The sequence below is a fragment of the Lepisma saccharinum genome, chromosome 16, assembly GCF_977018435.1.
Source record: "Lepisma saccharinum chromosome 16, izLepSacc3.1, whole genome shotgun sequence".
Taxonomy (NCBI): domain Eukaryota; kingdom Metazoa; phylum Arthropoda; class Insecta; order Zygentoma; family Lepismatidae; genus Lepisma; species Lepisma saccharinum.
The window spans coordinates 53659384-53677476 of NC_139244.1; the positions used below are offsets into that span (position 1 = coordinate 53659384).

The 18093-nt window shown below is 37.6% G+C and overlaps 1 protein-coding gene across 2 annotated transcripts in view; it reads left to right on the forward strand.

The window, feature by feature from the left end:
* hgo (homogentisate 1,2-dioxygenase) overlaps window positions 1-18093 on the forward strand; it is a 206567-nt gene that overhangs the window by 171006 nt on the left and 17468 nt on the right. For both annotated transcript variants that reach the window (XM_083138161.1, XM_083138162.1), the window contains 5 exons: window positions 7423-7558; window positions 8546-8676; window positions 10868-11048; window positions 12075-12154; window positions 13320-13419. In XM_083138161.1, the coding sequence (XP_082994287.1) occupies window positions 7423-7558; window positions 8546-8676; window positions 10868-11048; window positions 12075-12154; window positions 13320-13419 (628 nt within the window). The remainder of the gene's footprint in view (window positions 1-7422; window positions 7559-8545; window positions 8677-10867; window positions 11049-12074; window positions 12155-13319; window positions 13420-18093) is intronic.

Genomic DNA, 18093 nt, shown 5'->3' on the forward strand with positions numbered 1-18093 from the left:
GGTGGAGGTTTAATGATATAACGATTTTGATTTAATAAGACCGTTATATGTGGTATTGCAAGATCAATGCTACGGCATTGACACTGAACGCTGAAATGGAAAGGAAGTCACTGGAATTCTCTTCCTCAATGCGTAGAAATTATCACATCAGTGTTGCCATCTCGTTTTTTCAATAGCCAGTTTCTTCGTTCTTTTCTTACCCTCTCTCTGTCTTTCTCTCGCCTCCCCTTTCAGTAACCTCCCATATTGGATACACTTGCCTCAACATGATGTAGAAGTGTTTCTCCACGAATTTAAAGTACAAAGTAGCTCCACAATAGGCATTTTAAGGAAAATTGATGTCTGGGAAGTGTTTCGAAGGTTGGTATGCGATTACTTATAATAATGATCAATTACTTTATCTGTTTTGATGCAGATGGCATTAAGGCTGTGCATGGGTATTCTTTGTAAGCTGCCTTTTATAAATTCCATGATATCATCCCTCATCCTCATCTTCGCGATTAGCCAAAGGCAGAAAAGAGTAGTAAAATAAACCAAGTCAATCAATCATTGAAGTATATAAAATATCATAATGTTAAAAATCAAAGTTTGACAAATGTACAGAAGACTTTTTTAGTTAATCTTCTCTTAGTCCTAGACAACACAGACTTGGTGCTGAAGTTTCAAGGATTTACTGAAAGTTTCTACAGTATTCTGTGATCCCATTCACTTAGAAAAATATTCCGTGCTGGGCCTTTAAATGTATTTCTTTTTTTAAAAGTAATTCTCTTTGCATTAACTAACTAACTAACTAACTCTCTAGCCTTCTTAAACCCGAAGGTTCATGGCTGCAGCAACACAGCCTTCTATCTGTCCCTATCTTGAGCAAGATCTACATACTCTTTGCCATTACTACCGATTTCCATTAAGTCCATATCAACATTGTCCCTCCATCTTCGTCTTGGCCTCCTACAGGTCGCTTACCATCAGGTCTCCCAACAAGAATCCTGTAAATTCCTCTTTCCTCTCCCATTCGTGCCACATGGCCTGCCCACCTAAGTCTTCTTGATTTAATTATTCTAATAATATCTGGACATGAATACAAATTATGTAGTTCTAAATTATGTAACCTTCTCCACTCACTTGTCTCCTCATCCCTTTTAGGTCCAAATATTTTCCTAATTTTCTCTTTGCATTACTTGTATTTTTATTTTTATTTTACGTCGCTATTCTGGTTAATTGCAACGTTGAGGATGAGTGATGAATAGACAAAGTTGAAGGGACATTCACAAAGAGCACTTATGCCGAGGCAGGACTTGAACCCGGAGAATTTCAGTGAACCAGAATAAATTCATTCAAATATGCTCGTAGCGACAAATATTTTAGAAACAGATAATTACTGTCATCTGAGTCAATCTACATTTGCGTGTTGTTAATATTACACTGCAATCTTTAGTGTTGTGCAACCAAATGTCATATTGTTCGATTTCTCTGGGGAACACATTTCAGTGACTTAGGGTAAAACGTAACTGTAGGCCTTCAGAGGCCCGTACCCAGGGAAGGGGTCAAGGGGGGCCTTCCCCCAACCCCCAAACCATGAAATATTTAAATATGAACACATAAAAAGCAATGAAATTAACATCGACGATTTTGCAAATTTCAAAATATCAATTTACTTTCTTTGCATAAATGAATGTGTTCGTTGTGTTGAAATCTGTAGTCTGCAATATTGGGTAGTTTAAATTTTATAATCATTGATGCAAGACTACCACCGTGACGGAGTGGTTAACAAAGCGCGCTAGGACGCAGGGAGTTCCTGGTTCGAATCTCAGCCTGGGCAGAGGTGTTCTTTGTGAGTGTGATCCTTCATCACTTTCATCATATCATCGCTCATCCTCATCGTCGCGATTACACAAACTTGGCAAAAAAACTACCAAAAATAACCTAAATCAATAAACTCACAGCATTTCTGGTTCCACATATTGTGGTCTACCCCTTCCCTCTGAAAGAAAACCTGCGTACGTGCATTAGAAACATATACACAATAATGATAAAACACGAATGCAAGACTAATATAAGTACGTATTATGAAATCTTGTTGATAATTATTAGCATGAAGCAGAAATTAAATAATATCTAACAATTAAAAACATTTACACATTCCAACTATTTTGTAATTTGTCTCTTTATATATATATATATATATATATGTATGTATGTATGCATAAATGTATGTATGTATGGCCTCTCCTTCAAAAAAATTCTGGGTACGGGCCTGAGCCTTCATATGTATAACGTAAATTATAAATTTGGCCTTCCAGCTTCAAAAAATATCCATAGCATATGAAATTTATGTGGGAGTTACATACACTGACGTTGGCGACGGTCTTCCTAGGAAAGAAGTCCAGTTTTACTTCCCAGTTGCCAGGAGGGCTCGGTGATAAGCGAAGCAGCGGATTGGTTAATGGGGAAGGCGCGTTTACCTTGAACTATTACCAGTTTTTGTGGTTTGCCTTCGTCCTATTTCAGGGAACAGATGAGGGGAATCTGCGTTGCTACTCTCTTGTTTCCAAGGGAACAGCGATTGCTGTTGGAAATGAAAAAGGGAGTTACTTGTACGTACAGTCACGGACACTTCTGGGCTTTGTAAGGATTCTACTGAAAGTCAATGGTACTTGCAGCATCCCGTGTTCTTGACTGTACGTGATCAAGAAATGCATACGCACGTCTTTCAAAAGACCAACTAGTGGATAACGCTGTTGCATTCTAATCATGTGGTGCCAGATTGAATATATTTTTTACTGTGATAGTCATCGGCAGCGATTACGGGGGCTGTTGGGGGCAGTGACTCCACCACTTCTTGCCACTCTTGCCCCCGTACTATACTAAACTTTATCTACCAAGGGAGAATAAACTGTCCTTGTCCCCCTCTCCCTCCCGCCAGTTTGGGCACCTTGTCATTCTAGTTTTGGAACCCAATCGCGGCCTAAGGTGACAGTTAACCTTCAGTTTGGATGATTCTCAGTGCTCAACACTTGGGACAATTGTTGCTTATTTTCCTCGCAGCGGCGGCGCCAGGATTAATTATCTAAGGGTGCTGAGGGGGTGCGGAAAGATATTTATGGGGTGCGATGCTGAAAATAAAGAAACCATGAAACACGCATGCAACCTTTCAAAACTGGGGGAGCAAGGACAGTTTACTTTCCCTCGGTAGATAAGGTACAGCATAGTGGGGGTGCCAAAAATAGCAAAAAGCGGGGGGCAACTGCACCCCTAATCGCCGCCACCGATTAACATAAATTACTGACTGAAATGAAATTATATGTGTCAAGTATATAACTTTAGATTGACATCTATTTTCGAGGGAGGTTATGCCCCCCTTGCCCTCCCCCTGGACGTCCATGATGTATTAAGTCTTATAATCCAAGAAAGTGGTCATACAGTGCAAACATTCGGATACACGTTGCAGTAATATTGAACTATGTAGTGAAATACGAAATGAAATTACCCTTGTCTTTGCAAACAATTTTTGAACATTTTCAATGTAAGCAATGAGGTATAAAATGCATAGTACATTAACATGTACCTTCCGTCTGCCACTTCAGGACAAAACGCGAAGTGCGCAGCAACTTTGTATTCGTTAAAATCCCTTCTGAAGTGCTATCCTCAACAACGAACTGTAAAATTTATTCGTGAACATTGAGCCTCTTCTTAACAGTTTTTGAAAAAGCCTGAAATGGTACGTTTACTAGACATGTTACGTGGAACAAATACGTAGAACCATGGGCGTATATATAGCTCACGTAAAGGATGGGGGGTTCAACTTTTGGTTTAATTAGGGTTCCTGCATTTCCTAAGTGAAAATCCGGGACACTGCTGACCGGTAGCTTGTTAGAGAGTGGGGGAGGGGTGAAGCTGGACCCGATAAAGTTGTATGTATGTGCAACGTAATTGTCATTTACATCCAACATTGTGTGGGAACTTTATTTGAAAACTGCAGACCGAACAAATAGGCACCCAAGCACTGACTCTTTATAGTAAGCAGGTTACTATACAATGGAAGAGAATCGTAACTGAAATTCAACACTGCTAGCAGACGGCGGAATCATCGTGAAGTCAAAGATGTTAGGAGTACTGTCTGTATCTCGTTAACTCTTGTATTATGGAGGGGGAGTGATTCAATGTAGAGTTAGATTGTTTTGTAAAAATGATCATTTTAAAATTACGTCCATGCATTTAAATACAAAAAGAGTTCAGGAAAGTATACTCTGAATAATTTCTTCTTTCACACCCGATTCCAGGACATTTGGGCATCCCGAAGAAACTACTCGGAACATCGGGACAAATGATATCATTCCGGGATTGCCCCTGAAATTCCGGGACGTATAGCGTCCCTAGGTATGATATGGCTATCAAAATCCACTCTGCCTCCACATGAAAGGTCACAGATTTTATTAAATTAAGTCTATCTAAGAAATTCTAACTTTTCTACATAAAATGAGTAGAAAAAGCTTTTGAAAAAAGCTAATCCCAGCTTCTCTTTAAAAAAGAAATACAATGTTAGAATTAGCCTTTTCCTCCTTGCTACAAAATTGCAAATATCATCATCGGTGTTATCTTAATATTCGTATGTATGTATACTTAACAGTGCAGGGTCCATTAGTCGAGGATCTCCCATTCAATTGCGAGGACATTATTTCAACCTTCTTAATGTTAAACACATCCTCTCGGGTGTTGAAGATGAAACTGGCAGTGTAGCCAAGATCACCAACAATTTGTGCATATTTGAGTACAAGAGCCTGTCACAATTTTCTACTGCCTAAAATGCAGACCGTGGACATGTCTTTTCAATTACTGTTTGCCACATTTTTCATTCAGATTTGAAAATTTAAAAACAAAAATCTACCAGGCCATCCAAGATTTTGACACAATGTTACAATAAATGAGGAATGGGCATATAATATTGGAATAAGTTGTTGCCATTTTTCAATGTGTTGACTGTGTTCAGAGAAACTTGGGTTCATGTCTACTACAAAATGGTCCAGAAATGGACAACAGTAAAGTTTCTACTATTAGTGTATACAATTTCACAAGTCACCCCTACTCAGTGTTGATACTTTTCTGTCCATCTTGTGTCAAACAACTTGAGAACGTTACAGAACTTCCCTAGCTATCTTCACTGCATTTTTTTACAACCAAATTACTTTGAGAAGATTGATTGATTTATTTGTATTATTTTACTTCGCTTTTTGTGCCACTTTTGAATAATTTCCGAAGATCAGAATGAGTGATGACATGTTAAAATTGATGAATGGACACCCACAAACGCCCATGCTCATTCTGGGTTTCGAACCCGGGACCGACGATGTGCTAATCACGGGGGCTGCTCATTCCAGAAGACTCGAGGGGAAAAAATTATAACTGTTTTGACAGTCTCAATATCGCAGAAATTCCACAGAAATGGGCAATTGCCAGGGTTAAAATATGTGAACAATGTACAAAACTTGATTTTGTACACTTCTCTGAAATTATCTGTTTATATCACCCATTTAATTCTACCACCCATTACATCAGCACCATCATATAATTTACCAACTATTTTCTTTCTCTAAATCCACACCCACTCAACCCAGAGAGAGTAGAAGTACTAATAGCTGAAGCTAACACAGATGCAGTTACAATCTCCAATAGGGACAAGTTTCCCATTCCGATCTACAGTTTGGTAAATGGTTTATCGACTTTCAGGATTATCAAACAGTGGGGAAATTTCAAATTATTAATTTAGAACCAGAGGAATACTTAAATCTTGAATGGTAACAAGCCATATCGGGAACTTCTAATGCATTTATAATGTTCGCGCTATAAGTTCTCAAGCAGCTGCTTCGGGAAGAAATTACATGTGGCATTATAGAATTTGTGAAATGTCAGTAGTTTTCTGAGTATTTTCCAGAGAAATTCCGAAAGTATCAGGAAATTGCAGACATTTGCTTTGCAGTCTGATCTGGTGTGTAGAATTAATTTCTTACCCATCCGCATTCCGTTCTATACGCTTATAATTTATGAGAATAAAATAAGTCTGAGAAATTTTTGGGAATAAGTCTCTGCGCATAGCAGATAGAACAGGTAATCTGATAATTTAACTGAACCAAAAGGAGGGGGTTGAACCCGTTTAACCCGCCCCCTAAATACGCCCATGCATAGAATGTATTAACAAGAAAACTACCCTTCATGTTTCAACTGGCATTAAATACAATTTCTCGTTTATCAACAAAGCAAAAAGAAAGAAAAACGTAACTCACATTACAAGCTATAGGAAATTATAAAAAAACCAAACAGACCACTTGAAGAAACAAAAGAAGAAATATTCAAAACAACAATGCTAAGAAAATAAATTAAAAAAAACGGCCGCTGATCTTTATGGAGGCTGCCGCCAGTACAGGAAAGTATGTACGTATATCGGTATCTCCTTCAGTGCTTGCCTGTTGCAACAATGACGGTCTTAGTTCAGTTCCTAACATTCGGCGTTCAATGTATAATACATAATATGACACTCTAAGTGTTAGTGTTTTCAGTTGAACGTAGGGGGTGCTGAACGGGGTGCGGAAGAAAATTAAGGGGTGCGCAAGCACACCCTCGCGCCTCCCTGGCACTGCCCCTGTTTCCTTGAGAAACTAATTGCGAGTGATTTAATATGTTTTCTGTATGATTTGAACCTAACCTTCATGCATTGTCAATGTGATATAGAAATTCGATATGAACCGACCTCCGTTAGCATATCGTTCTTCGACGCCAGTGGTCCCGGGTTTAATCCCGGCCTGGTCATGGATGTTCTTTGTGAGTGGCCCTTCATCAATTTCATCATATAATCATCACTCACCCTCATCTTTGCGAATAGCCAAAAGTGGCAGAAAAGTGATGTAGAATATACAATATCAATGAGTCAAATTCAATATGAGACCTAATCGAAGACATATCGTTCAAATATGAAGAGACGAATATCAAATTTTTGATCATATGTCAAGACTAGAGAAGAAAATTGAGTTCGGGCTGACATGTACTGTCTCAGAGATTCTTCCTTCTTTCCAGACTTACCAATATAGACCTGGTTACTTGATTCCTAAACGATATGTTTATATGAGTCAAATTTGACAGTTTTACGTACAACGAGTTATGTATAATTATATATTACATATTGTTTCTTTTTTCTTTTTCATAATTTTGTATAATACTATAGTCGGCATTACAGTCAAGACCACCACAAGAACGACGAGACTGAAGTTTAATATTTAGAGGCAAGATAAGAACGAGAAATGGACATGCAGCATTGTTAGGCACGAGACTATGAACGGAACGGAAAATTAAATCTTACTTTAGCCTTCGTGACTTAATATGTTATAGTCAATAGTTTTGATTATTCTGAGAGTTGATGTTTACATTTTCCAGTATCTGCGTGGCTTCGGCAACGAGTTCTGTTCGGAGGATGAGAGGTGCAAAGGAGCTCTCCCAGTGGGGCAGAACAACCCTCAAAAATGCCCCTATGGGTTGTACGCCGAGCAACTCTCGGGGACAGCGTTCACAGGTAAGACCCTTTTTCATTCACTTCAACGGTTATTATGGAAAAAACAGCAGTCAAAAGATTTCGTATTCATAAATTCCTTCTTGGGTATTAGATAAGTCATTGATTTTATTCAGGAAATTCTGCACTACAACTTATACAAATGAGATGCGGTAAAAAATCCATTCCTCCAATTTGGTTTTGGAACTTTCACCAACGAATTTTGATATTGCGTGGAAGAGAGCTTGATAATTCAATGTCAATGTCTTCAGTGAAGGTCATCCATCTTATAACTATAATCTGTTGAATCATTGCTGAAGTTAAATATATATATATATATATATATATATATATATATATATATATATATATGTATGTATGTATGTTTGTCTTCAGTACTTACAATTTGAAAAATTAATGTTTAAAAGTGAGTAAAATTTTATGAGAATTTGCCTAACATGTATATTTCATGAGAAGTTTCGTAAGAGGAACAACGTTATAATCTTTCTTTATTCTGTATTGGAAGCACGTCTACAAATAATTTAATACAACCACAGTATTCATAATAGAAGTCTCATTTTACTTATTCAATGCTCTAGTTTACAATTGTGAGTGATCATTTCGGGATATATATATATTAAAGAAAAACATATAATTTATTTATAAATTGAAGCGGTCACTCTAAAAACGTTGTAATTAGATTTTTTAAGACAAAGGTGCATAGACTTAAAAAACTTTGTTTTTAGCTTTGAGGGTGCAGTGGTGATATTATTCGAAACATATTTTTACATAGTGAAATTTCTGTTTGGAAGAACAACGCGCAAGAAAGCATTGTTATCTTGCTTGGTTGTGTTGTGTAATTGTTGCTGCTTGTTGGTTAAAAAGTTGTTGTGTGACTACTTCAATTTTTATTCTGAATAGTGAAGATCCATACGGTCACTATATTCTAATAGATATTTGTGAAATGCTCTTTACAAACTTTGTAATTATAAAATGTATATTCGTCTACAGCCCCCAGAGAAGAGAACAGGAGGACATGGCTGTATCGAATCAGACCTTCTGTTGTCCACGAACCTTTCAAGAGGTTTAGCTCTAGCCACATGTCACATGACTGGGATGACAACCTACCCAACCCCAATCAAGTAAGATTATATACGTTTCATCTGTTTTTCTGTAATTACGATATTTGTATATTTCAGGCTCCAGTTAATTAGAGAAAATCTCAATAAAACTCGCATTTGCAATTTAGCCGAATAGTAGATGCGAAACGTAGACCAAAGAAACTCATATTAGTGATGTTCAGGTACTATGGTATATACTTTAATTGCTGTCATTGAAGGCTAATATTTTATAAAAGACAAAATGGAAAATAAACTCGACAAAACCGTTCATATCTATGTATTGTTTATAATGAAGTAAAAAACATAAATTAATTTATTGCAGGTCAGACAATTTTATTAAGTTCCAAATTACGAGAAGATAAAATAATGAAGTAAATAACCTCTGGAATCATTTAGTTACTCCAGGATAATCTAGATTTGTATGTAACTTTTTCAGTCCAAGTTTCCTCCTTTATTACGTGGCGTAGCGTTTCGTCCGAATTCCAGGAACAGGCAGCTCATGGTTACCTGACCGAGTAGCGTTTCGTCCGAGGGCTACCATCCTAATAGTGTTTAATGAAGCTTTAAAACCTATTGTTCATTGCTTAGGTTTACAGTGCGATAACGTCCATTGTTAGCGCCAGCCAGGATTGCGTGCCCTCTTTAATTGGCACCTCTATGAAAATAGAGGTGGACCTTCCGTATAGCCTCGAACTCGGCATGCACGACAGGGGGTCATTAGTGTCCCATGGACCCGCACGGATAATCCATGGATATTTTAAATTATTTTTAGAATGTTTAAAATGCGTAACAACTATACCGCGTTTGTTAGAACCTGTCCCGTTTCCCGCGCTAGGGATCGCTCGACAGTTTCGGTGCCAATGAGAAACGAGGAAAAAATCGTCTGCTGGGCAGCGAGGAGCGAATGGAAGCCAGAAGAGAGGCGCTTACGTAGACGCTGTTGCGACGTTGCGTATTTTAATTGTCTGCCTGGCTTTGACTTTCCCCAGCACGGAGAAAAGCCAGCGACCAGCTAGCGCGGGAACCGGGACAGGTTGTAACAAACGCGGTATACATGGAATTAGTGCACTCGGCAGCTGTCTCTTTGTCAGTTAGTTGATATAAATATAGATAACCTCTTAATAATAAACTATAATCTCAAGGTATTTTAATCCATTTGGATAATGAAAGAGACATTTCTTAAGAATTTGGCTATGTCTCCTGACTGGTCCATTGCTTCAGTGGCTATTAAAATTCTGTTGTACATCGAGACATATTTCTTCTTCCTTTTCACCCCTTCTAAATTCAACTCCATTCTTACAATCTTATCATCTGAATGTTCTTCTTCTTTGCTCAAATACATAATCAAATCTTTCACCCGGGGGTGTGGTTTACCCACGACTGAGTTCAATCAGTGGTTTCACGCTTCAACCGCGTTATTTGTCATGTGTCTCCTTTGGTGGTAGTTCCACATGCCAATTGAAACCTGTGGATTTTCCAACCACTGGTCCACAAAGTAGTAGAAAATTTCAAAACTGCTGGCGTAACATTTGTCTCTTCTCTAGTGCTTCCTAAATCTACGTGAACTGTCCAGACCTGAGAAAACTGCTTACTAACACTCTTAAATGTTCTATCCAAGAAAATATATTTCTTTTGCTTTAATATTTTTTCCCTCTGGAACTTGCAATATTAATAACCTCTCACCTTCACAGTTGTCAACTAGTAAGAAAATGTTGCAATCTGGCATGACTAAAATTTCTGAATCCAAGCTCGGACGAAACGCAACTCAGTAGATCTTTGAGGACGAACTGTAGCATTTTTCTACGAATTTCGCTTTCGGACGAACTGCAACTCTGACGAAACGCTACTGAACCCTTTATTATAACTAGCAATGTGCATTTAATAATAAAGAAGGACTCCGATATTTATATTTTGGGTAGGTAGTACGATTTATCTATACTTAAGCCAACATTTAAACAGAAAAAGCAACAAAAAATATTTGTTGTTGGTATATTATTTCTTTTAGCATTCCTTTTCTTCCTTTAAGAATTAACTCTATAGATCAAATCCATAATGAAGAGTACAAACACAAAAACATTATGCAAGATTCAATAATTCCGAACTGTATTTTGTTATTTTCTTGTGATTATTAATTCTGTATGGCCTTACAAGACATACTAGCCAAAATTCACACCATTAAAATATCTTCAGTTCATGACAAAATCTCTTCCAGATGAGGTGGATGCCCTTTGATTTTCCGACAGACAAGGACATTGACTTTGTATCGGGAATTCACACTGTTTGTGGAGCGGGGAATCCCCGAACGAGGCATGGCATTGCAATTCATGTTTACACCTGTAATGTTTCCATGAAGGACAGATGCCTTTACAATTCAGATGGAGATTTCTTAATTGGTGAGTAAAGAGCTTTAAACTAAACTATATTCCTTGTAGAAATGACCATTCCAACACATCGCCACTGTTATCTAGCTTTCGTAGCAGTAAAACCTGAGAATAATATGCAAGTCGGATATGACCTACACCATTAGAAATGACCAAGTTAATTCCAGATTGGCTGGTCAGAGATCCTACCTTATCGAACATTAAAAAGTTCTGGAAAAGGAAAACAATAGAAAATCTGCATTTATTTCAATATTATATCACTATGCATCGATTTATTACTAATTAATGTTCATACTATCTCCTTTGTGCCTTTTTAAATTCATTGACGATGAGAATATATGATGATATGAGCAGATACATAATAGAAACAGTCATACCTTACGTAGGATCGAACCTATGAACTCTGGTTTTGAAAAATATTATGTATTAAGCAGTAAAATTTGGACAATTGTTTTGTGTAAAATGAAGGATTTCTTTTGATAGAAAATGAGCCTCACTGATTTTACCCAGACTTATGCTGTAAAGAGTACATGAAGAGAAATCGTAGTTCATAAGAGGAAGTTATCAAATGAAATAAATATTATTTACAGTACGTTACGTTGAATTAAACCACTGTTATAGCTTATAGGCAGTGGCGACGATTTGAAGTGGAGAGACAGTAGAACCCCCAAATTTTGCCACTTTTTCTCCCCTCATTATGACCTCTTAATGCTAAGCGCTCTCTACCAAGAGAGGGCCAACTTCCCTTGCCTCCAGTTATGGTACCTAATCACCGCCACTGATTATAGATATCTCTATAGTAAGGGAAGAATAGAACACTGGTTTGGAGATAGAGAGAGGCAGAGGAAAAGTCCTTACTAGGATTTTTCTGTATTATACGTAAATATGGTTACAATATGGTCCAACCTGTCATTACAATTTGATGGCGAGATTTGTAGATAATAACAATGGCATAATTAGATTAACATTAAAAATTGTTCTCTATTTCGTGTCTTGTTAAAGTTTATGTAGGTATAATGTGAATGTTCTTTCTTACAGTTCCTCAACATGGAGTTCTGGATATCACCACTGAGTTTGGAAAAATGATCGTTCAACCGAATGAGATATGTGTTATACAAGTAAGTATGCATATTCCATTAATTGTTTTGTCTCTGGTGACGTCCGTCACAAAATGTATCTGCACCAAGATTATTAGAATTATATAATCTGCACCTGTGACACTTACATATTGGCCCTCGTCGCGCTACGACGCCAGGGGTACCGGGTTCAAATCCTGGCCTTGGCATGGATGTTTGTGAGTGTATTGTCCATTCATCAACTTCATCATATCATCACTCATCCCCATCTTCGCAAATTAGTCAAAAGTGGCACAAAAGGCGAAGCAAAATAATGCAAATCAACCAACCAACACTTATCCTTGCTTTGTGTCTAGTGGCAGTCAAAGAAGATGATGAAGTCAAGGTGTTTCAATAACCTGAATGAGATTTCTAATTAGCAACTGAAACTGGTAAGAAGTTTGGGGAAGATTTGAGAATTTGCGTGTGATATACATTGGATTCCATCCGAAATTTAGAACCAAATGTTAATCTAAAGTTGTTTCTTTTTTTCAATAAAAGCTTGAAAATGATAATTTCACATAGTTTACTAATTGTTTTGGTAATTAAGGGCATAATTAAAATCATAATTGTCTTATTCGCGAGCATATGGCTAAGTAGTGCTTAAAATGGAAATTCCTAGCTTGGTAGAGTTTGGGGATAAGTGAAGAAATGCACTTATGGATCAACATGGAACAATACAACAGGCGAGGGGGGATGCTTATTTAAATTATCCCAGCTGGGGGATACTTTAAGAACATTTTGCTAACTGGGGGATGTTGCCCCGCCCCCTTTTCGAGCACTGATTAGTACCCATGAAATCAAATCGTTGCTGTACGCTAATACAACTCCACTTCTTTAATTGTTGCTTGTGCTACTTAGTATTATATCTGCAATATAAATGGGAACTAGTAATTAACGATTTTTTCAATATTGCACAGCACGTTTATTTAATAACTTTGCAATCTATTAGGTGCCTTAATATATCATTATTACATTGTAATTGGGGGTCTTCAATGAGGAATATCCTTGGCTATTTCAAGAACATTTCAGACATTAATTACACATTCTTCTAACACGAAATTTTAGACAGAAGAAGTGCTTATGATTACATATTTTGTGTGTCTGATTTCAAGTTCTATGCAATATGCTGTAAAAGGTACCAAAATTCGATTCTTGATAATTTCAGCAAGGAATGAGGTTCAGTGTTGGAGTGAGTGGAAAGTCAAGGGGCTACATTCTTGAGGTATTCGACGGACACTTTCAGCTGCCAAACTTGGGTCCGATTGGTGAGTATCTTACATTCATAGTTACCTCCTGTGCGTTATGTTAGCCTGCATTCCTGTTCGATAGTATCCATTGACCTACAACCACATTTCTCCACATGCCTTCACAACATGGTGACACTATTAGGCCTTGTTTCCATGTTAATAAAACATTCAAATGCTGACCAAGCAAACGTTATTGTATAAACAAGAAGGCTAGGAGGATAGGGAGGGAGAAGAGATGACTAGTGAGGGAGTGGAAAGAGGCCGGGGAAATAGAGCAAAAAGGAGAAGACATTGTGAACTGGAATGGGGGACTGAAGATTAATAAAGAATGGAAAGGAGTGGTAGAAAGAGTGGAAATGATGAGAAAGGAAGGAGAGATAAGAAGGAAGAATAGCTAAGAAAGAAAAGAGGTGGGAAGAAGTCGAGGAGATAAAGAATATGTGTGAGTCCAGAAGTGAAGGAATTGATAAGCCACACACTCTAACCAGGTACCTGTCAGGTCTGTCAGGTCTGTCAGATCGTGTCAATTATCTGTCAAATCGTGTCAATTACCTGTCAGGGGATTCCAAACTCAGGAATTCCTGACAGGAAATGTTCTCAAATAAATACTGGCGCCTTCATGTTGTTTTGTTGTATGGACCCAGTACTGGGAGTGTATACCTAGGTATATAAGATGATGGTTGGATCTTTCATCAATTTATTGTTAATCATTGTCCGAAGAAGACCCTGTTAGAGGCTGGAAACGTCTTTGGTGAATATTTCTTATACAATAAATTTTGCCTTGGTCAGCATTTTAATGTTTTAATGTTATGTGTATATTAACATAGAAACAAAGTGTATAGTTCTTCAGCAGATCCTCCCCAACACACTGATGATAGGATTCTATAAGTTGATGATCATTTGATATTTGGGCTACCACAAAATATAAACTTCCATTCCATCGATTCTGTGAACAAACTGCGAGATGATGAATAGAGATGAATACAGACAAACTCCAACTTCACTCTTTACCGCAGTACGACGTTAAGGATGTGAACAACAATTTGATTCTGTTCTAGAGGCAGAAATGCTGCATAAGAAATATAGAGATATGTTGATCTGATTGGAAGAAAGTTACAGACACCTGTCAGATGAAGTGACAATTTCACCAAGATAGGGTCATGAAAGAGAACTAATAAAGCAACTTCCTGTTAGAAAACATGATAGATCGACCGAGAATACAATCTTGTAGAGTTCTTGCAATCACGAAGATGATATAATAATCATGTAAACTTCTAATCAACTTCTTTGAGAATATCATCTACAAAGAACGCAAATTCTTATTTCACAGAAAACTGGGATGCATTTCCTGGAATTTATCACAGACTACCTGAACTGAAGGTTCAGCAATGTTGACGAAGACTTTGCAACTGTCATTGAAATTTTAGTATTTCTCACATCTTGAAGAAAATTTATCATGATAAATGCAGATCAAAAGAAGAGTCCCCAAGACTCCAAAACAATTCTGCACAGGAAACATTCACTCCCTGGAAACATAATATACATTGTTGGGAAATAGCAGCAACAAAGCTAACATGTTTCAACAAAAGAAAGATACGTCTCAACAGTGAACAGCGCGAAGCACCTAGCAACTACATTGAATTAACGCAGACATGTTGTGCTCTATTTGAATTTTGTGTTGAGATTTATTTAAGTAAGGAAATATTTTGAATGTTCTTGTAACAAAATTATTTCATTTTCAGTTTTTTATACAGAACATGTTCTATCTTTAGTGACCTGAAAAATAATACTGACCTACTTATAGTTCATAGTTGTTTTTTTCACTATCTCTATGCATAAGATCTTATCCTAGAATATAAATAGCAACAATTACACATCTATGCAGAATGAATAAACTAACAACGCCTTTCAAATGATTGAAAGTGACACAGACACACTACGTTAATTGCATTGTTATTACCTTGGAATACTTAATTTGCAATATACAGTAAAACCTCGTTAATCCGGACAGCCCCATAAATAGCAGAATGCAAGATTTTAAATCTGGCTAGAAGTCAACAAGAGAACTTCCCAAAGAAAAGGCAGTCAACCACTGATGAAGTTCTGTTTCCCGCAGACTTTTTACTGTACTGTATAGCAGTGGCGGCTCTTGGTCTGGCTCTATGGGTGTGCACTTCAGTCTATCGTCCAGATGTGAAATACTCACACCCGTTTTTGCGTACATAATGAAGCTTAATATATTGGCAACCCAAGTTTTGATCACATTTTACTGAAAATAGGGCTATGACAGAGTTATATGTATTTCATGATTTTTATCACACGAATTTTTTACAAATTTCAAATATTTCGGAAATTATCCAGCTAATCACGAGAAGAGCGATGTTATTGTGCAGTATGTAATTCAGCATTCGATAACCAGACAAAATCACTCAAAACAGAAATACCGATCTACAGTATCAATACTATTGTCGATTTGCAAAATATTTCGTAAAAACTTTCTGCCCCGCTCTGTTTATACGTATTAATGAATAAGGAGAATAATAACATTGGCGTACACCAAAGAAGCCGATCCAACTACCACATGGAGCAAATCAACTGTAATCTATCTAGCTGTTGTTTATTTCTAATGACAACGTGATCAAACCAAGCAAATCAAGCGAAATCAAGATAATAATAAATGTTAAAGCAAATAACAGTACTCACTAAGCTCACACTGCCCTGCTTCGTAATCGTACTTCAGAACTTTCCTTCTCTCCCGTCGTAGAGTGCCACACACGTAAATTTGCCGTTGCGTAGAAACGAATTTTCGTTTCGTCTCCCTCTCTCTTAGCATCACGTGTTCTACCCTGCTCGAAAACCTTCGCTATTGTTGCCACATTGTCATTCCATTCCTGGACACACTCGCGCAAACATAATTGAAAACAATTGAATAGCGCTTCAGCTCGCGGTTCCCACCGTTCGGTAGGGACGCTAATGTGGCAATATAGCACGGCGTAGTGCTTGCTTCTTTTATGCAGTGCATGTTCATTGGATAGCTAGTAACTAGTGTTGCCAACTGTAATAATGAAGCACTATTTCTGTCACGGAAGGGTAAAAGGCAGGTAAAGTAGCGGTGAGTTTTGTTGGATTGGAAGCACCATATTTTTATTTTATACTAAGTATTTGACCGGTTTGACGTTGTGTGCGTGTATTGCGTGTGTGTATGTAAAAGTGTGTGTTTGCTAATGAACGTTAAATTCCATAATGCCTCCAGTTCTGTCGAAGTTGAAATCAAAAACCTTGCATAGCCAAGCTCGGGAAGTTCTAAGCAACGTGCACGAGTTCATGAAGGAGGAAGCCAGTCATGGTGTTAGCATCCCAATAAAGCATTTTGGCAAGAGAGCAGCGAACAGCAGCAACAAATTGTTCATATTTCATAATTTTGGAATTATTCAAAATAAATAAATTATGTGGCTCCAACATCATTTCAACTCTGGCTCCGGCACGTGTTCTTGTAGAAATTGCATAGAGGAGGCTGTCATTTTTGCTGCTTAATGCGATACATATTGTTTTCTGTGTTAAAATTGCCATGCTTTGATGGGTGACCAAGTTCATAGCAGGGCCGGCGGAAGGGGAGGGCGAACCGTCCCATCGCCCAGAGCGGCAAAATTTGAAGAGAAGAAAAAAATAAGCCTATTGAAAACTGTGATCGAGCGAGATATTCTTTTGCGCTGAATAGTATTGAAATAGCATAAGAAGTCTCATTATTTATTTTATATTTTGATGTTTTAGTTAGGAATATATTGATTTTCAATTTTCCGTTGCTGCGTAATGACCGGGGGGGGGGGGTCGAAATAGAGCGGCATCTGCCGCCACCTCCCAGGGAGGCAAAATGACTAGCGCCGGCCCTGGTTCATAACAAAAGAAAAAGCCGCGCATCTTATCGTCTAGTGGCAGTATATGTACTTGTTATTGTTGTGGAAGCCGGCATCCTTTGTAAATGTACAACAAAGGCAACCGACTGTCGCCGATCTCAGAGAGGAAATAATAATACTGCTTCAGGAGGAGTGTTATGGTGCAATTGTAGCGGTTTAACACGTTGGCATGTTATTATCTGCCGTTGCAGTTCCATACCAGTGTATACGGGTTTTGGGAGTGAAAAGTTAGAACGCCACCAGTGCATTAATGCAATGAAAAATAATATATATATTTTTTTATTTTGTTTGAAATCACTCAAATAAGGAATCGTATGAAGAAGTCTTCTTTGCAGCATTTTTCGTAATTTTACTTATGTGTTAGTTCATATTTTGCGAATTTTTAGTCCATATGTATGTAGCTACATACATAGTCACTTGTTAGTACATATTAATCCTAGTCCTGGTATAATGCATGACGTTTAAAACTCAACGTTAGACAGACCTGAATTCTCTAATTTTATTGTTGTACGTAACAGCTGTGCATCGGCGCACCGCAGCGATTTTTCTATCTGCTCCATTAGCAACACTGCTTCTTTAGTTCTGTCGCGCATTGCACGGCAGAATTATCTGCGCTGGACTCTAACCATATATTACTGAAGGTGATACAGGCTTTGTAGCTAACTTCCCTCCTAAAATTCAATAACGTTAATTCTGCTTTGGCTATGTACAGTTTCCCATGAAATCAAACACTTTGCACTGAAACAGGAACGACATTTTGACAGGGTTAAATAAATTT